This window comes from Actinia tenebrosa, unplaced genomic scaffold (assembly GCF_029948245.1).
Source record: "Actinia tenebrosa isolate PJP-AT-01 unplaced genomic scaffold, QUT_ActTen_1.0 PGA_scaffold7__59_contigs__length_16204524, whole genome shotgun sequence".
Taxonomy (NCBI): Eukaryota; Metazoa; Cnidaria; class Anthozoa; order Actiniaria; family Actiniidae; genus Actinia; species Actinia tenebrosa.
This window is the reverse complement of record NW_028292584.1, coordinates 1322269-1346431: the sequence shown is the minus strand read 5'-3', so window position 1 is coordinate 1346431 and position 24163 is coordinate 1322269. Positions and strand designations below refer to the sequence as shown.

The window sequence follows — 24163 nt, the reverse complement described above, 5'->3', positions numbered from 1 at the left end:
AAAATCGCTTTTTTGGAGGAGTTCACGTGTAGCAGGTGTAGAGATTTTTTGAGACTTTTGATATTTTAAGCCTATTTTCGTCATAAAACTGACCGGACCATCTCTATTGCTACCAAACCATTTATTTTCTTTTGACTTCATTGCGGTAAAAATAGGTTCTTATAAAAACCTAAACTCTTCATATGGATAACATAACATTGTCATCGTAAAAGAAGTAAAAGTACTGAGCTTATGTTTTGCTCACCTTTTCTTAAGCAGTTTTCTAGTCTGTCTTTATATGTCTTGTTCATTTGTCTATAAAAAAAGTTCGCGGGGAAATCTCCGAAATTTCGATTTTGATGAAAGACATCCATGGTAAATTTCACTACACCTGATATTGTGTAAGATTGTCTGTAGTTAGTTCGTTTTTTAAAGTAAAATTAACCAGGAATTCAAAGCTTAAAAATGTCGGTCATGGAAAACTTTGTCGAAGAATCTTCCAAGAACAAAACTAGCCCCTGGGGGTGGTGGTGAGTTGTGTACAAAATTCCTTAGTGGGAGAGTATACTCGGGCTACCCCATTATTTAGGCACTAGAAGAACGGATTTTGAAAAACCCACTAAACGGCCTCAAATTGCGCTGAAACGTCGCCAGAAGAGTGAACAAAGTAAAAGCAACAACTGCAATATTTTATTTTCGTAACTTTATCATAACTCCCATACATTCCCTTATAACCATACACAGGAACCTTGTTTGGGCTGCCTGTGAAAAAACAAACACTTTTAAAAATACTTTTATCTCAATTGGGCTCCCTGTGATTTTTCAGTTTTCCAGTCTACCGCGTTCATTCGCTCGTTGCAAGATGGCGGAGGAAGGTCTGTGGACTGATGGAAGTGAGAGTTGAAACTTCAAAGTATATTATACGAAATTGTTCTCTTTTTGCTTCCATAAGGGGAAAAAAATAAGTAGTAATCTCTAGAGTTAAAAAATGCGTTGGATGCTCATGTTAGTGGTAGTCTTCTTGCACATAAATACTATACAATCGGAGAGTTCTTCAAGTCAGGTTAGTATTAACTTTATACTATCGTATTAAAAAAGACTAGAATATAAACTTAATATAACTGATTCTATAAAAATCCTTTACAAAGAAAAAATAACTTCAAGAGACTGTAACACGTTGAAGTTTCTCGCTGAAGCTACAGTCTGTCTGTGATGGGTACCCCCTTTGATGGAGTTAATATAAATAAATGTAGATATAGATGTAGATGTAGAAGCTCCTTGAGGAGTGGTGTGATAAAATATTTAGTCCTACTTTTGAAACGTTCTTTCCAGCAAACACAGTAGGCTCACGAAGCTAGACAGTCACAGATACACGATACAAGATAAACTTCGATTTTTTCTTCAATAAATGCCCCCATTTGTCACATTCCCGGCGGGGTAAAGAAATTGACTGTGAAATATTTCTTCATTTGAAGGTTGCATGTTTAAGTTGTAAAGGTTCATGCATTGTACATGTACTTCAAATATGTTACTGACTGTGACGTTACCCCGGCCAGGCTCCATTAAGCTTAAATATACAAATTTTCACTGGTTTACAGTCAAAAAGTATTTTAAATGAATCATCTTAATTTAAACTTAAAGTTTCCACAATGAATGTTCATTGTAAATTTGATGTCTCATAATGGCTAGTGCTTAGTACTAAAAATTAAAAAAATACATTCAAAAGCCTTGTGTGACATCACAGTCACCAACAAGATGGAAGTACAAGACACTCTTGGTGCTTGCACTGGCTTGCCTAATGTGCTGGTATGCTGGAGCTAATTTAACATCTAATCTTTGTTATGCACTGCTGTTTGAAAAGACAAGAGAAAGATGAGAGAAAGGACTTGTTAGGAACTAGCAAACAAAATTTACTTCATTGGAAAGCTTAGGTTCAAGTAGAAAAGAATATCGTATTTCTGGTGTTGCGAAGATGGCAAAAAGATTTAAGAGATAACTGACATGAAGTGGAATGACGGCGAAGTTAATATTTGTATCACAGGTCAAGTACATGTACCACCAAAATGACTTCCCTTAATTTCAGTTCTAGATAACTTCTGAAAACAAAATTGACTTCATTGGAAAGCTTAGGTTTAAGAAAAAAAGAAAATCATATTTCCAGTGTTGCAAAATAAGTTGGAAAAACTGATTTTAGTGATAGCTTACATGAAGTGAAATGGAGATGAGTTAGTTTTTGTATCACAGATTGAGTACCACCAAAATGACTTTTCTTAATTTCTGTTCTAGTATACTTTTGGAAACAAAATTGACTCCATTGGAAAGCTTAGATTAAGTAAAAAGTAAAACTAAAGGTTTATAGAAAAGCTTCCTCTTGCCCTATCAGCAATTAAAATTAATATTAACAAAGCATAAATGGAATAAGAGTATGAGCATATTCCGCGTTGTCTTAATTATAGTGACTAGCCGCCATTTTGATTACCATGAGATACATATTATGAAATACAGTGGAGACCGGGTATTAGGAACTGTTTATTTGACAATTAATCCTTTGTATGCTTCAAGAGGAGATCACATGGTCCATCATTGTCCATACCTTAGTAACCCAGGTTGAACATCTTGCTAAGATCTTGTTAAGATCTTATAAGAATCTTGCAAGATCTTAAATAGGATCTTACAAGATCTTGTCCAAGATCATGCCAAGATAATGAATAAACTTGCCAAGTTCATGCATAAACTTGGCAAGTTTATTCATTATCTTGGCATGATCTTTCATGCTTTTGATAAGATCTTACATGATCTTGGCAATATCTTACATGATCTTTCATAGTTCTAGTAAGATCTGTCATGATCATGGCAAGATCTTATTTAATCATGGCAAGATCTTATTTAATCATGGCAAGATCTTATTTAATCATGGCAAGATCTTATTTAATCATGGCAAGATCTTATTTAATCATGGCAAGATCTTATTTAATCATGGCAAGATCTTATTTAATCATGGCAAGATCTTATTTAATCATGGCAAGATCTTATTTAATCATGGCATGATCTTACAGGAAGTTGGACAAGATCTTTTATTGTTATGGCAAGATCTTATTTAATCATGGCAAGATCTTATAAGATCTTGGACAATATCTTTTATGGCCATGGCAAGATCTTACAGGATCTTGAACAAAGTCTTCTTTCATAGCCATGCCTAGATGTTACAGGCTCTTTTCAGGATTTACAGGATATTTTAAAGATCTTTCAGGGTCTTCTGCAGGAGGTTATAACAAGTTCTAATGGCTTGCAAACATGATTTCTGATTTCAGATAATGATGAAACTTGTAAGGCTTTATTATAATTATGTAAACTTTATTTAAAACATATGTATCAAATACTGATAAAGTGCATGAAAATTTAAAAGCTATCTTAGATTAAACTTAAATTTCATGCAAATCTCTACTGACAATATTCTATGTTCAACAATATTTCATACACATTGCTTAAATGTTTTAAACACAGGAAGAAGAAATGTTCTAAACACTTTGAATGTGTGAGTCATATTGAGCTAAACAAACAAGAAATGAAAAGTCGAAAATGCAAAATGTGAATCTTGATTAAAGCATGGTTACCACCATTTTGATTCTAATTTTAATTTGCTATTAAAACTATGATCAAATTTATCATAACTGTATAATGACAGATACAGTACAGTTTATAAAGATTTTTTTACGACAATGACTATTGAAATAGTTAATAGAAGTGACCTTCTCATTTGATAGTGAAAAATTAACTAGCAACTAACTCTTTCATTTCATAATTGAGGAATTGAGTGGATATAGCACAAAATTGAATAGAACACCCTGAATAATTGTAAGATAGTGTACTCATTTTCCCTGACAATTTCCTGACAATTTACAATTTGTTGCTTCTCTGAACTTTGTCTCTGCCATAATTGGCATGCAGGTGACCTCTAAAACAGAAAAAAAAGAAAATTAGTTTGTTTTCTGAATGATTAGGTTCTATTTCAGAAAAATATTTTTTAATTTTATTTTTGAGTTACATAAACCTTATTCATGTATCAATATTGCAAAGGAAATAATTTCTTAAGAATTACAGTATTGCCTTAGAAAAATTGAAGCGAATGCTTCATTTTCGAATTCTTAGATTGATCTGAGTCAGCCTTTATTTCAAAGCCATGGAAATATTATTAAGGTTACTGGAGACCTTCAGGGATATGTTTCATTTAAGACTCTCTACGCAACACTTTAAATAAAACCCCATAAAACTATATATCGTTTTAAAGGTCATATACTAATGATTCAGAAAATGATATTATTTAAAAAAGAATTTTTAATTTGAAACAATGCTGGAGCCTTAAACACAAATCGGGCACGTTCAATAGAGGTGAACTATTGGACATTGATTTGGCGCATATAGCCAAAAGAGTTTCACCATGTGAATAAGCAAAAGATAAACTACAAAAGGGTGTGTGCGATTTTTGATATTTTGCTTCTTTAAAAAGTTATCAAATTTTAAAGTTGTAACGTCGAAAAATTTCAATGCCGGTTAATGTTTTACTGCATAAAAGACGAAAAATATCAAAAATCGCTCATACCCTTTTGTATATTATCTTTTGCTTATTAACATAGTGAGGTTCTTTTGGCTATACACGCTAACGCTAATGCCATTAATTCACCTCTACGAAACGTGCCCGATTTGTGTTTAAGGCTCCAGCATTGTTTCAAATTAGAAAATCACAAAACGACCTTTCAAACGATACATAGTATTAGGGGGTCTTGTTGAACGTGTTGCGTAGAGAGAGTTTAAGGCAAACATACCCCTGAAGGTCTCCAGTAACCTTAACTAAAGTACACTTATATTGCGCTGATACAAATTTACATTTTTATCTGCTCAAGTATGTTAAGGCTAGGTTTTTTTATCAAATCACAAAATAGCTTATATTTTCTAATAACTCGTTAAATCTCAAACCAGTGAAAATAAAGTTTGGCCATCAAGTACTGATTAATTAGGGTTTTTGAAATTTAGCGCGGCATTCTCCAAGAGAAATTCAGATCCAACACGTATTTTGAAGAAAAAAATCTAAGTGGCATCTCGAAGAGAAGATCACTATACGATCCAACACTTTAAAAGAATTCTAAGTTAGCGCGGCATTCTCGAAGAGAAGATCATTATACGATCCAACACTTTTGAAAGTTAGCGCGGCATATCGAAGGGACGATCACACTATACGGTCCAACACTTTTGAAAGAATAAGCGCGGCATTCTCGAAGAGAAGATCATTATACGATCCAACACTTTTGAAAGAATTCTAAGTTAGTACGGCATTCTCGAAGAGAAGATCAGGTCGATCCAACACCTTTGAAAGAATTCTAAGTTAGCACGGCATTTTCGAAGAGACGATCAGATGAGATCCAACACCTTTGGAAGAATTCTAAGTTAGCGCAGCATTCTCGAAGAGAAGATCACCGTACGATTGAGCACTTTTGAAAGAATTCCAAGCTTTTGAATTTAGCGCGGCATTCTCGAAGAGAAGATCACCGTACGATTGAGCACTTTTGAAAGAATTCCAAGCTTTTGAATTTAGCGCGGCATTCTCGAAGAGAAGATCACCGTACGATTGAGCACTTTTGAAAGAATTCCAAGCTTTTGAATTTAGCGCGGCATTCTCGAAGAGAAGATCACCGTACGATTGAACACTTTTGAAAGAATTCCAAGCTTTTGAATTTAGCGCGGCATTCTCGAAGAGAAGATCACCGTACGATTGAACACTTTTGAAAGAATTCCAAGTTAGCGCGGCATTCTCGAAGAGAAGATTACTATGCGATCCAACACTTTTGTAAGAACTCTAAGTTAGCACGGCATTCTCGAAGAGAAGATCAGATCCAACACCTTTGAAAGAACTCTAAGTTTAATAGCGTGGCATATCGAAGGGACGATCACACTATACGGTCCAACATTTTTGAAAGAATAAGCGCGGCGTTCTCGAAGGGAAGATCAAAGTCTAAATTTCAAAGTTTGTGCGTTATTCTCATAGAGATCAATATATCGCTTTTTTAAATCGTAAAAGTTGTATCAACTATATTTTGGAATAATGGGAAGACAAAACTTACCTTTGTTCGTTTATAACTGTTCTTGAAGTCATGGTAGCGAGATAGTTTTCCGTTTTTTTTCCGTTAACCTTCTTTGACGCTTGAAACTATTTGAAATACAACAAGCACGTGAGGACTCTTAATCTTTGAAAAATACACGTGACTCTGTAGACCAATGAAATTTTTCTTGTTATTTGATGCCCTTTTCTGATTGGCTCACACACGAGAAATTGTACAAAATGTTTCCTGCGATTGGGATGCGCGGGAAATGCCTAACACTGACCAACGATTACATAAATAGTGGAGAATCGAGAGTAAAGTTCGTGATTTTTTATTATTCAAAAATATGAAAGGCAGAGGAAGGAACAGTTTGAATTGCCCTATTTCACTATGACGTCACATCAAAACAATCTATTGTTTGAACGCCCGGGGGGGGGGTACTCCCCTATTTTCGCTATACGGGTACGTGCCGCCAAACAGGGTATGGAACAGGGTATATGAAATCGCGCTCGCTCTGGGACAGGGTATACGAAATCACGCTCTCTCCTCTCTGGAACAGGGTATCGATTTTCGCGCTACCAGAAAAGGTTATGGTTTTCAGCGATCTTGCTCTGGAACAGGGTATGAATTTCAGCGATTTTACTCTGGAACTGAGGGTCAGGGTTCAGAGGGCTCAGCGGCACATCCGTACCCTAAACTGGCAAGAGTACCCCCCCTCCCCCCACCCCTGGGTTTAAACGCAAAGGATCATGGTCGTCCGACGGGGTCAAATCAATGCAAATTCACCGAAAATTGTTCTAAAACCCGTATCAATCCACGAAGACAAGTAGAATAACCAGCAAATGCTCAGAATGTTTTTAGTGCATATTAACACATATTATATCTGAAAACCAGGCTATTTTATATTAAACTATTTCGCTAGGAGCAAATTTTGTTGAATTTTCTATTGAATTTGGTGATTCTATCCCCCACATAAACAAGCAGTGACGTCATAGTGAAATAGGGCAATTAATTAAACAGTTACTTAGGCAAAAAAGCATGAACTTGCATATTGCTGATAAAGAACTGAGCTGTTCAAGTGATGTCTTGAGCAGCTCAAGCGATTCAGACGAAGATGTTTGTGATGGCCATAAAAAGAAAGAATTGATCAGTTCAAGTAGTATAGGGAATGGGGGTTCCAGCGCAATCTCAACACGGGGTAAGACCCGCGTCAAAAATCCACCTACGGACGACCCCCACTCCAAGTGTGGTTGAGGGCAACAGCGCACTTAAATATGTTAGTCTATATATGGAGTGCGAAGATTGTAAAGAGTTTGCTTATGATTTCTGTGTTAGAAGAGTATATTTTTACCCATTGTTTCGGCAACCATTTTCGGCTACCTTTTCTACTACCGCACGGGTATTCCTGGTAGGCACATTTTGCGTAGGAAAAGTATTTTTTTGTGTCCACTGCGCTGGCAGCAAGCACCAGAAATGTCCGTAGGGAAGTAGGTGGAGGCGAAATGCCTCTCCATGGTAGCAAGGGCCCCAAAACGAGTCCTCGTAGCAAGGGCGCGGCAAGACACCGCTACCTTTTGGAAAATCCATAGTAGTAGCCCAAAACCTTCTACTCCTATATATAGAAGATGGAAGAGCAAAAGAGTATTTCGACTACATTGCAAGAGATGGGTATACGAGCAAAGAGTAGGCTACTAGCACATTTGCTGCTGGACAATGCCTGCGACGGAAACCTGCTGCCAGACATATCTAAGTGCGACTACTTGCGGGGCAACGAAGGACCAACCAGTCTGCAGCCGCTGGAAGGATTGCCTCCTTTCGTAGACGATGTGTTTGTCTATGGTTTTGTTTCCGAAGAGAATTTGTATGGAAAGAAGCTGCTTTGTAGGAATGCGAAGGCAATAGTCTCCAAGATATCCATTGCAGCCACGGAGACATTTGGGGTGTTCCTACCAACCAGCATAGTGCACACGTGCAGGCAGGGAAACATAGTAGACCGCGTCTCCAATATGGCAGCCAAGTGGTCCAGTTTGCATGGAGAACCCGCCGCGGTATTCGTAGCCAAAGTAGACACCTCGGAGTTGTCCATAGAAGCCGTAGACGAAAACATTTCCAAGTTTGCTAGGCTGCTACGAGCACACGGATATGGAATATACTCCGTGGACTACACACAGGATTTCTCCGGAACTTTGGATAGAGCTGCATTGGTGCGTCGTTTGCGGGAGTTGGGATACGTGCCGCAGCATAGTAGCGGTTGGCGCAACGGTACGATTTTGGAGAACACGCATGCTGTGGGAGAACATGTTTGCACTTGGATGGAAGACGGAAAACGTACGAAAATATACAACAAAATAGTATCCAACTTCGAAGTCGGAGAAGTGCAAAACCCAGTAGGAGCAAAGCTAGCAGAGTACGTGGATTGTCCGAACGACCACCTGCGTAGAACATTCCTGCACCCAGACGTGCAGAAAAGAGGATGCAGCAGAGTGGAAATATCCATCTACGGCAAAGACTTCTCCAAATCCCACACCAACGCTATTGCGGAGACCATAGAACCTTTGCAGGACATATTCGTAGTACAGCCGCCAAAGAATTTGTGGTTGGCTCTCGCAGAACACTTGGATAGATGCTGCTGCATTTGCTGCGAAGAGACGGGAGAAATATTCCTAGCGTGGTACTGCAATTTGGGAACACGGCGCATAGCCGGTGTGCGAGTTCGAGGCAACGAAAAGTGGGAACAATGCGTACTTTGGACGATAGCAGAGTTTGGGTTCCGAAAATGTCCTATATTCCGTGTGGATATTCTGGGAACAGACCCGGTGGAAATAGCTCCACTGCGCTGCTACACGAAGGACTCCCCAACCATACTAGCGGAGTCTAAGTTTCCCACTCGAGTGCATGCAAATGCCCCCACCATTGCCACGATGCTGCCCCCAACGGAACACGTGGAGTGGGTTTGGCGCACAAAGAAGGCACAAAGGATCGGAGTAGAAAAGAGTCCGTTCGGCATTTTGGAAGTGCCTTCCTCCCGCAGAATATCCTTCCTGTCCAAAAGAAAACGACAGCAAAGATTGGAAGACATACGGGACGATTTGGAAGGAGACGAGTGGGTCGAAGCTACGAAAAGATACCACGCAGAACTGTCGGAGCAAAGGCAGTCCATCCTGCGGCAGAAGGAAGAGGACAGGAAAGCCATAGAGAAAGAATTGGAGAAATACAGGAAACTATTGGATAGGATTTCCAGGAGAACCAACAATCTGTGTAGATTGTTCTTTGGAGAGGAAAGCCCGTTTGGCCCAGAGACGCCTAGGGCCAAAGTGCATAGGATGGACCAAATACCTGCAGGAGACTACAAGATACTAGGATATGCGATCCCCAGAGACTTGGATGCCAACTGGTTGGCAAGAGGGCACCGCGTAGTATTGCGAAGGAATAGGGAAACTTCTGTAGCATGGGCCACAGAAGCCCTATTGGAAGCGTGTGCGGCTGGAAAGTTCGAAGCGAACGGCAACATACGCACTGCCATACCAGGAGAAGAAATATTGGTGGAGTGGCAGAACAACATAGCCACTGTCTTCGTGCCCGAAGGACCTGGTTTGGATACGTACTACGAATTGGTTAGGAAAATAGAACATCCCAAACACCCGGAAAGACTACTAGAAGTGCCTGCGCCACCCAACAAAGAATGTGTACAGGCGCTACATATGCATCCAGGCGAATACCAATGCTGGAAATACGCCAAAACCACCTACAGAAAAAAAGAAAGGACAATCCTATTCCTTTCCGAAAAATGCTCGGAGTGCGTTTTGGAGGGCTGCACGGTAGAACATGCTACTACTCCGGTTTGGGGACACTTTCTGGACGAGCAAAAGATAGACTGGACATCGCAGCCACCGCTATACTGCAAAATTGGTAGAGAAAAGACTACCAAAGCAAAGAAGAAAGACAGACTGGTGCACGTCTCTACTCCATCTCCGGAATCCTAGAATTTCTCTGCGGTTTCGTATCCTCCGCTGGATGTCTGTAGTAGACAACTTTGGGTGGTTGCATGCGCGCCCAAACAATGGCAGCTATGCCTGCGACTGCAAATAGTACGTTGCCGGCTATTTGCCAGTCTATTTTCGTGGATACTTCCTCTACTTCGTTCTCTATTTCTTCCACGTCTATTTTCTCGAACGAATCTTCTTCCTGCTCCATTTTGGCCAGCAATTCCTCCTTTGCGTCTCGGAGTTCTTCTCTAGCTTTTTGGAGATCGTCCAAGACTATAGCAAAGGAATCCTGCACTTCTAGGAAATGTTTCTGCAGGTCTGTAGTTGGTGGCTTTTCGGGGATTGCTACCTCCAGACCATTCTCTCGCTCTATCCTACGAATCTTTGGTATTCCTATGCCGTACTTTTTGGCTGCCTTTTGCAGCCCTACTCCATTTCTCCTATCTTCCAACAATCCTGCGATTTCTTCCTCGGATAGTATTTTGGGCGTTGCCATATATATCTACGAATACGGTTCGAACATAGCTAGGTACCTATGGATCCATAGGGGTATTCCGTGGGTCCATAGGATATAGACATGTATCTCTACATAGCTGCGGGTATGGTCGCATACGTGCAAGGAAAACAAAGAACTACACAAATACTTTTGGAGATCTTGGAAGGTCTCTACCGAGCGCAAAAGACTTTGCAAGGAATTCGCATACCAGGCTACATAGCCACTTTGGCGCAACTACCACGAAATAGATAGAGGGTGTCGAAGGTTTTGGGCTACTACTATGGATTTTCCAAAAGGTAGCGGTGTCTTGCCGCGCCCTTGCTACGAGGACTCGTTTTGGGGCCCTTGCTACCATGGAGAGGCATTTCGCCTCCACCTACTTCCCTACGGACATTTCTGGTGCTTGCTGCCAGCGCAGTGGACACAAAAAAATACTTTTCCTACGCAAAATGTGCCTACCAGGAATACCCGTGCGGTAGTAGAAAAGGTAACCGAAAATGGTTGCCGAAACAATGGGTAAAAATATACTCTTCTAAACCACACTTGGAGTGGGGGTCGTCCGTAGGTGGATTTTTGACACGGATCTTGCCCGTGTTGAGATTGCGCTGGAACCCCCATTCCCTATACTACTGTTCAACCTACCCCGACAAAAAAATCATGATGTCTTTGAAGAAAAAGAACCCAGCAGTCAAAGGGATTCCGAAAAAGATGTTAGGGATATCGACAAAGGCAACCAACCAAGCAGTTCAAGCAATTCCGACGAACATGACAACAAACCGAGCAGTTCAAGCAGTTCTGACGAGTATGTTTGTGATACTGCTTCACTTCACCGAAACAATATTTGCAATCATTTTGCCTTCCAATGTTGTGAATCAGATACTGAATCAGGGACTTCTACAGGCTCCAGTCCAAGTGATGAAGTCAGTTCTGATGATGAAAGATCTTGCAAAGATAATTACAAGATTTGGAAAGATCTTGATAAGATCATACTAAGATCTTGACAAAGATCTTATTAAGATCTTGTTAAGATCATGTTAAGATCATGGCATGATCTTGGCAAGATTTTATAAGTTTATAATTTTAAAAACTCTGTTAAGAAATGCAAGATCTTATCAGGATCTTGACAAGATCTTTAAAATATCTTGAAAAGATCTTGTAAAGATCTTGACAAGAATTTGATAAGATCTTTTAAACTATTGTACAAGATCTTGCAAAGATAATGACAAGATCTTGGAAAGATCTTGATAAGATCATACTAAGATCTTGACAAAGATCTTATTAAGATCTTGTTAAGATCATCACATGATCTTGGCAAGATTTTATGAGTTTATGATTTTAAAACCTCTGTTAAGAAATACCAAGAACTTATCAGGATCTTGACAAGATCTTAACAAGATCTTGCCAAGATCTTGAATACCTAAGATCTTGAATAACTTAATACAAGATCTTGCCAGATCTTCCATGATCTTGCAAGATCTTCCATGATCTTATCAAGATGCTCAACCTGGGAACTCATAATCTTTTGATATTTTGCAGGCATCCTACTCAGATGTTCGTTGTAAATGTGTGTGTCCAAAAGGAAATAGTACAGAAAGAAATGTTTTTGTTGCAACAGTTGAACCTGAGCAATGGTGAGCTCTATTTGTAAATAACATGGTTTCGAGTTCATTTTGGGATTATTAGCACGACCTACTGTCTCATGCAATTTCAACTCTTTGAAAAACACCCAAGTGCAAATTATCCCAAATTGAACTCGAAATCATGTTATTACTTAATAACATACATGAAAAAATTACAAAAGAAAGAGACAAAAATATGTTTGAAATATTTAACACATAATATTTTATGGAATTCATTCGTTTACAGCCAACTATATTCAAAGATTTTGATTTTGATTTTGGTTTCAAATACATGTACATCATGTAATTCAAAGAGTATTCTGCTATTTTGCTAAATTTGGCTATATATGTTGATTATAAAAAAGTTTTTTTTGCTGTAAAGTAAATCTGAATCACTATGAATGAAGACATTTGGATTGGCCGACTTTGCAGCTAACTGAAGTTGTATACATTTAAAAAAAGTTATACCTGACTCAGCTCAGTTTTGGGATCTTGTAGACCAAATTATTGTGTAAGCACTTACCACATCATGTTTAATTGTCATGCTCCTAGTCTTTTTCGTTTCTGTTTTAGTTTTTTGCTTTATACTTTGGCAAAGAATCCCTAGAGTATTTTCTTTAGATCGGCTGGCTCATTTTCCTCAATTCATGTCATGGTTTATTATCTTCTCACTATTTCTTCCATGTATTCAGGAAACTCTCTTAGACCAATTCTTGCATATTTCTGCTCTCTACCACTAATGTCAGCTGAAAACCTTTGAATTGTTAAGAAGTTTCCTTGAAACTTTTGTTATGTTTTCAATGATGGTAGTTTTCTTTTCTCCTTTTTTGCTTGGGTATACTTCTTCCAACGTGCATTTGACGCCATGTTTACTACTATCATCACAAAAGAACCCAGGACCTCTCATCCACGTGGCAGTCCTCGGCCAAGGATTTAAATTATTTTTGTTTTGCGGGGGTTTTTTTCTTAACTTTCAGCGAAATAAAATGAGTTACAGTAAATAAAATGGATTAAAATTAAAAGATCAAATAAATGGAATTTAAACAAAGTGAAAACAAAATATAATTGAAATAAAACAAGTTGAAATAAAACGTAAATTTAGATGAAATGAAATACAAAAGAAAATGAAAATAAAAACGAAATGGAAATAGTAATAAAATGCAAAGAAGAACGAAATAAATTGTCAAAAATTTTCACTTGAATTATAATATTCACATGGCAGTTCTCGGCCACCATAGGGGTCAAACAGCAAAATAAATTAAATCTAGAGCCCCATGTGAAAGTGGGTGCTTTTTAATTCATACTACATAATAGACCACTTCACAATGTGGTGGCCATCTTGAATCACAAGGTATTATGGGTTAGGCTTTATGAATTTGCAATGTCCCCTGTGATTGGTTAGGTTAGGGGCAGGGTTGGAAAAAGGTCATTGTTTTTCTACACATGTGCGTACTCCAATAGGGTCACATCTTGCAAATTCGTGAAGGACGACCTGGTATTATGGGTTGACCAGGAAGCAAATAGACAAAGCTTTGTTACAATAATAGTGTTGATTCACATTTACTGTTCAATAACAAGACAATTTGATGAATCAAGATGAATTTGAAAAATGGTCAGTTCTACAACTGAGACAATTTCTCAGACTTATTCACACTCGTTCAAGTTCCTGTCATTACTTTGAAAATGGCAGATAACTGCACTGGTTAATAAAACTGGGGGGCAAGGGGTGGGTGCAATGTGGCCTCTTCTAAAACAGTGAAAAGATACAAGTACATGTATTTATCTGTCTAGAAATCAATTTTTGACTTAAAAATTATTGTCATTGGTGAAATATCCACAAATTAGTCATCTTGGCTGAGTTGTGTGTCTAAGGCCTAGGGCAATCGTCGGACTTTCCATGCACCAAACTTAATTACATCAAAGAATGCCACCTCATCACCTGATATCCATTTTTTTTAATGAGTTGGGTGCATGGAAAGTTTGACGTTTCCACTAGGCCTATAATTCCTAAAGCTTGAAGTCAGTCAATCAGTCGCTGAATTTGATCACTTTCCGCTAATTTTTTGCAGAAGTCAGTCTTAAACAACAATTTAGTTCAACCCTCCCATCTCCCCTTTCGCTTGCTCTTTATGCTCTCCCTTCACCTCTTCAAATTTGCATACCCTATAACTTAACTTCAAATTCAGCCCTGATCTCTCCTCTTGATATCAGTGCTGTCCCTAATTTTACAAACATAGGTTTGCCAACAAAATTCAAATCCTACATCAAACAATAGAAATAGGGCGTGGTTGGTGTTTACATTGTAAGGCAAACAGTAGAAGATGCTAAATGTGGAACTTTGACCAACCACGCACACCTCACACATTGATTAAAATTAATCACAGTGATGAGATTCATTTTCATGATTGAAACTTAATTCAGTTAGTGTTATTTTAGTTGACAAATTTTACTCAACCCACCCCCACAGGAAAATGAAATTTGTCCATTTTCTAGTGCTCCCTAACTTTTTTTCCAGTGGTACTCCTTGTAATTAATGATTCTTAAATCTATAACAACATTTTGGTTTTTCCTCAGCAATTGTCAGCACATTGTCAAACGCGAAGAAAACTTCTGCCTTAGGTGTCAATGCATGTATGAGGCCAGGAACACTATACTTATAAAGGTGCAAAATATCATACTTTTTTATGTTTTACTTTATGGTTTTTATATGTATATTTAATTGGTGCTGTCTGTGTATCTTTTTAAAATTACTTTCATTTTATTGTATTATGCCCAACATCGTTGGACCCATCTTGTTGAGAGAATCGGTGTTGTTGTGAGGTTTGACAACACTTCAAACTTTGATATTTTACAAGAGCCAACATTTTGTGACTTTTGGTCATAGCTCTGACCTACAGTGTTGCTTGTATCTAAACAATGTTGTACTTATTCCATGGAGAATGCGTACAAACATTAAAATGGGTACATCAGTTTTTGTTTTTGTTTGCCTATTGTTTGTTTATTTATTTTTAGATCAGGAAATATAGCTAATCTTCTGTAATCATTTCTTTTAATACTTATGATATTAATTCATAGGTGGTGATTATATTCATTATTGTGTTGTTGGTTTGTCTGACTGTATATGCCATTTATCTGCTCGTCGACTCTAAAATGTCTCCAGTGGAAATCAGTGTTTCTTCAGATGAGGTACATGTAAGAGCATGTTGTATACGATACACAGTATGTTTAAAAGACAATAAAAGTATATCATTTTCTCCGCTAAAACAGCCCTTCACATTATAAGCGCGGTTAAGTTATTGCAGCAAAAAAATTCCGAGACGGAAATTTAGACGAGATTTAGCTGTGGGAATAAAATTCTATTCTAAGAGAAACGTCTCCGAGGGGGGAGGTTGGGGGGGCTTGGTTGGGTTAAAAATTTGTTTAGCACCGACTGGTACAGCATAACTTAGCAAATGGTTCACAAGCGCAGGTATCATACTCATATGATATGATATCATGATCATATTGATACTTGTGTTTGCGCTTGTGCTTCCGTCGCTAGCAAAGTTAATGTTTTAGAATAAGGTTTATCGAATAGCGCAGCGCGCTGATTCTAAAAATAGCTTAAAGATTTGGACAAACATTGCATTCTGTTTAACCGCTACGAGGATTGTACGAACCGATTTTATTATTTTTACTTAAAGTTACCATAAAAACCCATGTAAACTAAGATCAACTGCGATCGGCTGTGAAAATTATCTGCTGAAAGTAAACTTGTAAGTTTGTTTGTCCGAATTTCGCCTTTGTCTTCGTTTTTATGACGTCACGGCTGCGCTGCGCTATTGCAAGGATAAGTTGCGAGTTATGTTATTTTTGATCCACCCACGGAGGCACGGAAATTCCTCCTTAGGAGGGGTTGCGACTTTCTACTAATCTGGCTGCCTTCTACATGGTGAAACTGGCAGACTCGTTTACCCATTTACTGTGCGGATACTCCAACCTGGACCACTTCCATAAACTAGTATCCTTAAACTAATCAAATTGCGACATATTTTCAAAACCAGCCAATGAGATAGCGCATTGATATAATAAGAGGAAACACTGACACGAGTAAACAACGTCTGCGCATGCTTTAAATCCGTATGCAAATTAGTGAAAACGTCTTCATACGTAGTGTAAAATTATGTAAATCTGACTTTCAAACATGCTTAAGTTTTTTGAATTCATTTGTTGATTCATAATTTTTTAATCGCAGATGCAGGAGAGACTGACAGCACGAACAAGAGGCGCTAGGAATTTCAGTGTCAGGGCTTTTGATCGCAGGCATGCAAGATGGAAACAACAAGTAGCAGCACAGAGGAGGCATATTTATGATACTCGAACAATGCTCAGTTAAAGCGTTACATTAGCGTGGTTAAAGACACACATTTACTTACTCAATTGGTTAGGAGCACGATTGGTAGCAATCTGATCTGAAATAGTGACGTAGAAATGATGACACTGCAAGACTGAGGTGTCATGAAGCCTGTGAAAATTTACCAGCGAAAAATGAAAACATGCGCGCCACTGCAATAAAAATATATAACTCGTTTATGGTGACACTGTTATCAACGTTTTTCTTTCTTTTGATGGCCTGGAAATCAACAATTTTATCAGGAAAATCGACACCTCAGTTTTGCAAATTTCCTCGATTCTCATTGGCTAAAAACAAATTTGGGGCCAGGAGGCAGCTCAGAATTATGTACCACTTTCTTTGTACCAATGAACATTGAATTCATTGATTGCACGAAAGTGAAAGGTAACGGTATATCCAATTGAATCGGACCAAATAATGATAAAGATAAGCCAAATCATACCAAACTGATGAACAATGTAAATGCAAGCTTACATTATCGAAATGAAAGCAATTGACATCACGATAAACTAGATATATTTTATAGGTATAACAAAAAACCTTTGCCGAACTGACCGACAATGCTTGCCAAAATACATTTCCACCAGAAAAAGGAAAAGAATGATTGACAGCCTAAATCAAGACATTGAAAATGCATGCAGTTGCAGTGAAAAGCATTCAATGAATAAATAGGCATTTCCTTTCCAGCATTGTTTTACAAAAAGTAAAATGAAAAGGAATGCCCAATGAAATTGACAGCGATAAGTCAATTAGTGAAAAAGGGATTCCAATGAAATCAAATTTTGTTTATAAAATGCTAGAAGCTTAACGAAATGTAATAAAGAATTTACGGTTAAATGTCACATCGGTCTCTGTTCCTCTCAATGAGAAAATTTTTTCCTTTCGTCCTTCCCTCCCCAGCCCCCTCTCACAGGGACTTTTGACTAGTAAACAATCTACCTCGGCTAATCAGTGTCTCATTTTTATTCTTTATTCAATTCAGCTATCGATATATTTTCCCCTGTTAAGAAAGTCAAAGTCTCAATAGAATGAACCAACGTTTTTTTGTCAGTTCTCTAGTGAAAGATCTTCTGACATTGGCAAGGGAATGCTTGATGAGGCTGATGCACTTCAACCGACAATCGACCACCTTATATTAGAAAAACAGTTTAGTGCAATTAAAACTACGAATGATCAATTAGACTTTCGCAAAGTCCGCCGCCGCTTTGTTTTTGTTTTTTGTTTTTTTACTGGGCGCACGACGGACTTTTCGACCTTGCTTCCCGCCAAATTTACCGACCCAAAAATCAGTCGGTAAATTATAGCCAATCACAATGCTCGAAATCCAAGCTGTCAATCACAATGTAAGATTAGTAAGATTATCTCTATGATTCCATCGGCATCTGTCAACATGTACACAACATCTGTCTGTCAACATGAGATCAATATCTGAGGCCATATCATACGGTAAAAGTAAATTAGGATACGAAACTAAAAGAGAATACCAGAAACAAAGTATAGAAGCGTATCTTTCAGGCAGAGAAGTTTTTATATCTGCACCAACAGGAGCGGGAAAAAGCCTGACATTTGAGATCGCTCCATTCGCCTTAGATTTTATGAGGTTCGGTGAGAAAAACTTCATCGAGACTGTTGTTGTTGTTGTTGTCCCTTTGGTCTCTTTAATGAAAGACCAAGTAACGTCTTTAAAATCGAAGGGGATCTCTGCCTCCTATGTTGGAGACGACTAAGCAATTTCCGTCTATAGTCATTGTTCGGAACTTGACTGGCGCAAAGAAAGCATATTTTTTGTTTGGACGCTGGAGATATCGCTATCCGCTTTCAACAGTTTTAGTTGGAGTTAGAGCATCAACCATTATAATTGATAAACCATATTTTGCTGCTCCGGATATAACATGAAGAAACAAATAAATGAAAACCACAATTCTTTAGCTCCGCCCCCGAAAGCCGACACTCCCGTATGAAATTCGGAAATGCTTCGCTCGAATTAAAAAAAACGCCGAGAAAACAAGAGAGGTCGACTTGGGGCAAGTCTAATGATCAATATGGGTGCTCATCAAGAAAATGGTGGAAAACAGTGGATAAGATTGTAGGGAGAGCATCTAAGGAGGTGCCTTTGTCTAGTATCTTCAATCTGAATGAAGTTTACAAATATTTTCAACATATCAACACTGACTGTCACTATGAACCGCCCTCTATCAAGACTATTGGTGATAATACTAATATTCCTACTATTGATGAACTCACTACTCTAAAGTTCCTATCAAGTGTAAAGAAAACAGCAGCTGGACCTGACATTGGTTCTGGAAGGATTTTGCTCTTGAGCTTGCTCCTGCAATACCCTACCTGTTCAACCTGTCTATCAAGTCTCATGCTGTTCGATGCTGTCCCACTTCAATAGAAATCTGCAAACATAACACAACTCCTTAAAGAATCTCTTATCTCTAAAATGGAACAATTAAGACCTATTTCAGTCACGGGCATTATCATTAGATTATTTGAACGTATAATTTATACTAGAGAGCTTAAGCCTATAATAGAATCAGTTTTTAATGGTGATCAGTTTGCATATAGAAAGGGAAGGAATTCCACCATGGCACTTTTGTTATGCCAACATATGTGGTTGAAATGGGTTGACGGTAAAGCTGATAGTGTAAGGGTTTTTGCCTTTCGATTTTTATAAAGCTTTCGACCATGTTAATCATGCTTTTCTTTTTAACAAGCTTAGTCAGCTTCCAATTAATCCATACATTTATAACTGGTTATGGAATTTAGTACAGGAAGACAACAAAAAGAATTTCTTTTTCTGATATGAAGACTAGTTTTTTACCAATAATTAGAGGCGTGCCACAAGGTACAATTGACGGGCAAACTCTATTTTCAATAATGGTGAATGATATAAAATCATATACCTTATAAGTAAAATACGCAGAGTACCTATAGATACACTTTAAATACACTAAGTACCTATAGGACCAAGTACGTATACATGTATAATGATTGTTCTTCTGAAGCGGTGGATTCCATTAAGAACTGGGCCACCGATAACAGTATTTAACAGGTGGATGATATCAAACTACTAGGTTTAATCGTAGCACAAATGACCGAGTCTCTCAATTTGACAATATATTAAGTAAAGCAGGGAAAAGGATGTATATATTAAGAATCTGCAAAAGGTACGGATATGGTCAGGAGAATCTTCATTATCTTTTTAATTCACTCATAATATCACTTTTTAAATATGCTTTTCCTGTATGGGGGTGTGCAAGTCACTCAAAATATTTAGTTAATTTTACCAATTTCAAAAGAGGAATGTCAAATTTGGTTATCTTAAATATGTAACACCAAATAATGAGATCATAGCAAGTTTAGATAGTGTACTATGGAATAATATTATTAAAAATCCGGGGCATCCTTTTGCACATCTACTTCCACCTGAAAAAACTAGAATTTTACGGTCAGGAAGCCGCAATTATATATTACCTAAGGTTAAGACTGAGCGATACAAAAACACATCTTTATTATTATTATTATTATTATTATTATTATTATTATTATTATTATTATTATTATTATTATTGTTATTATTATTATTATTATTATTATTATTCGACACGGACAGTGACCAAAGGACTGCTCGCAGTCTAATTTTATCAAGAGTGCATAAGAAACAGTTTAAGCTCCTGAATTCTTCCCCATCATGTCATTCGGCGTCAAAGATGCGATTCAGGGAATTTGATTTAAAATTTGTTTGGGAGGCCTTGGTTACTGTAATCGCACCGTAGGTAAAGGATACATTCTTGTATCCGGCCTTATCAACAAAAAAATCTAAGGCTTTGGTAACACAAACCAGAAGACGCAGATTCTAGAATTGGTAACCTATCGAGTTGATTTTTCATGATTTTTCATGGCTTGAAAACTACGTCACTTCCGTCCGTCCGTCCGTCCGTAAATTCGTGTACACGACACAGGGATCCCGCTTGATATCAAAGCAAAACTACTCGAAAAAGCACAGAAAACATCGCTTTGGGACAAATGTAAACCCAACAACAGAAAAAAAATTCTGTAATATAGTCAAAGATGGATCTAGAAGTATTCTTCAAGAATAAAGGTGTGTATCGCGATTCTCCTATTATTATGATCGAGAGAGAACCGTCAATATTGAAGAAATAGAAAACGCATGCACACGCGTGCTGTGTGCAGGCTTAAGGCACAGAACCTAACCTAACCTAACCTAACCTAACCTAACCTAACCTAACCTAACCTAACCTAACCTAACCTAACCTAACCTAACCTAACCTAACCTAACCTAACCTAACCTAACCTAATCTAGCCTAACCTAACCTAGCCTAACCTAACCTAACCTAACCTAAGCACTCAGGAGTGTGTGCTGCAGTTTTTCTCGTGCTTGATATATTGACAATATATCATTCACGAAATAAGTTATATTTCCAATTTCATACCTTTTACAGGGGGCGAAACCGGTCGTGCGAGGGGCACATGCCCCCCACCAAAGCTTTTGGGGGGACCTGCCCTCCCCCCCCCCCCCCCCCCCAAAATATTGGTTCTTAGTCATTGTTTAACGGCGCATGCGTCTGCAATAAAACAAAACATCGTCATTATTACATAGAGTTAAATCTAATCATCAGTGCCCCCCAAAAGATTTTTGCACTGCCCTCCCCCCCCCCCATCCCCCCCCCCCCCCCCAAAGCTTCCGCCGCCCCTGTTTAATATGAATATCATTTTCTACGTTCGTGGCTACCCAATTTTTTAAATCGATTTATTGTTTTTGCAATTCTTTAACTTCACACATTTGATGAGCTGTCTGGCTTCAAAGTTGCTCAGTCCACCATATCGTCTACTAATCCCCGTTATTATAACCCTATACTTAACGAAAAAATATATTTTGTTGGTGGTTGTCTTGTCAAATAATTAACTAGTTGCCCAGGAATGAATTGTTGATTAATTGGTAACACTAATTGTGTTCATCAAAAAAGAAAATCAAAAGAGTGCGGCTAACTCAGCAGTGGTGTAGAGAAATTTAAATTTCAGTTATATTTATTCTGAATTTTGTACTGAATTTATTTCGTTTAATTTGCTTCCTCTAATTACCCTCTGAATTACCCCCTACGGACCGAAATCCCTGGACGATCAAGTTGATTTTTATTGAAATGATGAGTAATGAGTGCTACTAGTGGTGAATAAAGAGTGAGTGTGTGTCCCTTAAAAAAAGAAGACAAATAACTGTAAAATCAAAACAAGGAGAGCTGATATAAACCACTTAGACACAACTTTTAAAATACCATTTTATAGACGCGGACGCCCGCAAAAATGACTCCACACGGGTGATTCTTTTCCACTTTGTGATGTTGAAAGATAATTTTTCAATATACTCAACGGTTCGTTTTCAGTCTCCTATCGGCATTTTGAATGCAGTTCGTCAGGTGGTCATGCATGATCATGTGTTGCACAGGGCTGGTTAGTCTACGTTCGCCGGACTGAAGTGTCTACCTTTTCGTTTTACTACCCCGCTGCATTCTTACTGCGCTGTCATAAAAAAGAAAATTTTTTAAACATCTTAAAACTAATAATGTTTTTGTCGTATCGTTGCCGGACAACAGACCAATGAAATTGAAAAAGGAATATATTTTCAAATCAGCAAAATACTGCCGATCGTGCTTGTTAGATTCCCGATTCCGTGATGCCGACCACTGTACACTCAATTTTTGCCATTGTTCATTTGTTCTTGGGAGTAAATCCTTTAAACCACAGATTACTCAGTAATAAAATACTGCAATTAGTAATCGTTATTTGTTCATGTGCCCTTCTGACTGGAAAAGACCGTCATATCGAAAATAAAAAATATATTTCTTCAATATTATGACCAGGTGTGGATCCCGGATGGGGAATAAGCTAGAAATAGTGAGTCATAACGTGTAGATGTATTTTTGTACTGGGGTCGATCGGATTACCAACACAATAAACACTTCGATAATGGTTGCCTTTCTAAAGCTATTTGTCAAAGCGAAAAGGGAGCAGAACTGTTCCACTGTATATGCCATGAAATGATGAAATAATTGTTTAATCAGAGCCCGATCTCGTTCTATCATTGGACTCATCTCAAATCTTCAAATGTAAAACGGAAACACCGAAAGAGACGGGAGAAGATTGTGTGTAATTAAAAGCAATGGCCGAGGTCAGTCAACAGAAGATTAAATTCAATAACAGGGATATTGGAAAAGGAATATGTTTTTCATAATCAAAAACCATACAAAATATAGTTTTTCGATAAGTTGTAAGTATTGCGTGATGGTTTGTTTGTCAGTTTTTCTAGTTAGCTTTACTAACACCCCCGCGAAGAGAACACCCTTCTGTGAGTTATTGTTTCTTAGAGGTTTTCAATATCTAAACTGCCCCAGGATGTATCTTGAAGCATAAAAGTATCACGGGTACTATAATCATACTTATTTAATAGAATTTCTTTCGTTCAAAGCTTATCAATAGTTTGTAACATCTACATTATGCATTTCATGTTGCAAAATGCTCTCTTAAGTGTTCTTGAGTCTCTTAGGCAGTATCATTAGTATCGTTTTCCATTTCCTCTTTTCCCCTCTTTTTTCATTATTATTGTACTGAATTTGTCAACTAAAGTTTTTCTTATTCATTTGTAAAGGCTTCCAATATTTACTTAACAATGTAATATATCGTCTCCTGCCTAGATTCGTTTTTTTTTTTTTTTTTTTTTTTTTTTTTTTGCTATTTGCGGGAGGGTGATGATAAATTTGTAAATATTTAAATCTTTAATCATACAATTAACTTGAAGCTTGAAACTTGACTGTAAACTAGGGTTTAGCAGCTGCTGCGTTTTCCCGCAATTTAAAGATACTCGGCTGTACAACGAATTGTCCTGTGCATATATATGATATCCACTTTTGACTTATTACTTACTTTCTTCATAAAACCTATTTTGAAGCAGGTTTTATTTTTATGCAGTTTAACCTAGTGATTCCATAAATAGATAAATAGATAGTAAATAGATTACAATTTTTTGTCCAAGTTTCTTTGTTTTTTTAAAAAAAATTGACTTGTTTATATATATATAATAATATTATTATTATTATATATATATATATATATATATATATATAATAGCCTTTTTCTAGCAGAATGGCCTGATCATGACAGACCAGCTTGATATTTGGACCTTCTGACAATTTGACGTGGTGATCATGTAACGCTGGTTCTATGTACCTGTCGGTTGCCTTTATCCTTCATGGGTGTAGAAAGATTAGATGACCATGAGCCTCAACCGTTTTTAGTGTACATGTTCTGTTGATGCCTCCGATCCTGTGATTACTACTCTTTCTTGATGATGATGATACTGATAATGATGATAATGATGGTGTGATGATGATGATGATGATGATGCTGTAACTGCTGCTGCCGCTGAAGTTGATAGTGATGATGATGATGATGATGGATGTGGTGATGACTATGCTCAAGATGATGACAATGATAATGGTCATAATCATGGTCATGCTGCTACTTCTGATGATGATGATGTTGATGGTGATGATAATGCTGTTGATGATGATGAT

At 37.7% G+C, this 24163-nt stretch overlaps 1 protein-coding gene across 1 annotated transcript; it reads left to right on the top strand.

Moving 5' to 3' along the window:
• Nucleotides 1–831: 831 nt before the first annotated feature.
• LOC116300364 (putative protein 2) lies at nt 832–17410 on the top strand. The gene is made up of 5 exons (XM_031709222.2): nt 832–1042; nt 12093–12187; nt 14750–14837; nt 15251–15361; nt 16410–17410. Exons 1-5 carry the CDS (start codon nt 968–970, stop codon nt 16548–16550), a joined length of 510 nt encoding a protein of 169 aa, XP_031565082.1. The 5' UTR covers nt 832–967; the 3' UTR covers nt 16551–17410.
• Nucleotides 17411–24163: the final 6753 nt, after the last annotated feature.

What these genes read in the sequence shown, in the direction of transcription:
- LOC116300364 (XM_031709222.2), top strand. Translation starts at nt 968, where the DNA reads ATGCGTTGGATGCTCATGTTAGTGGTAGTCTTCTTGCACATAAATACT. An exon ending in CGGAGAGTTCTTCAAGTCAG is followed by an intron (nt 1,043 to 12,092) that starts GTTAGTATTAAC and finishes GATATTTTGCAG; the next exon opens with GCATCCTACTCAGATGTTCG. An exon ending in GGAACACTATACTTATAAAG is followed by an intron (nt 14,838 to 15,250) that starts GTGCAAAATATC and finishes ATTAATTCATAG; the next exon opens with GTGGTGATTATATTCATTAT.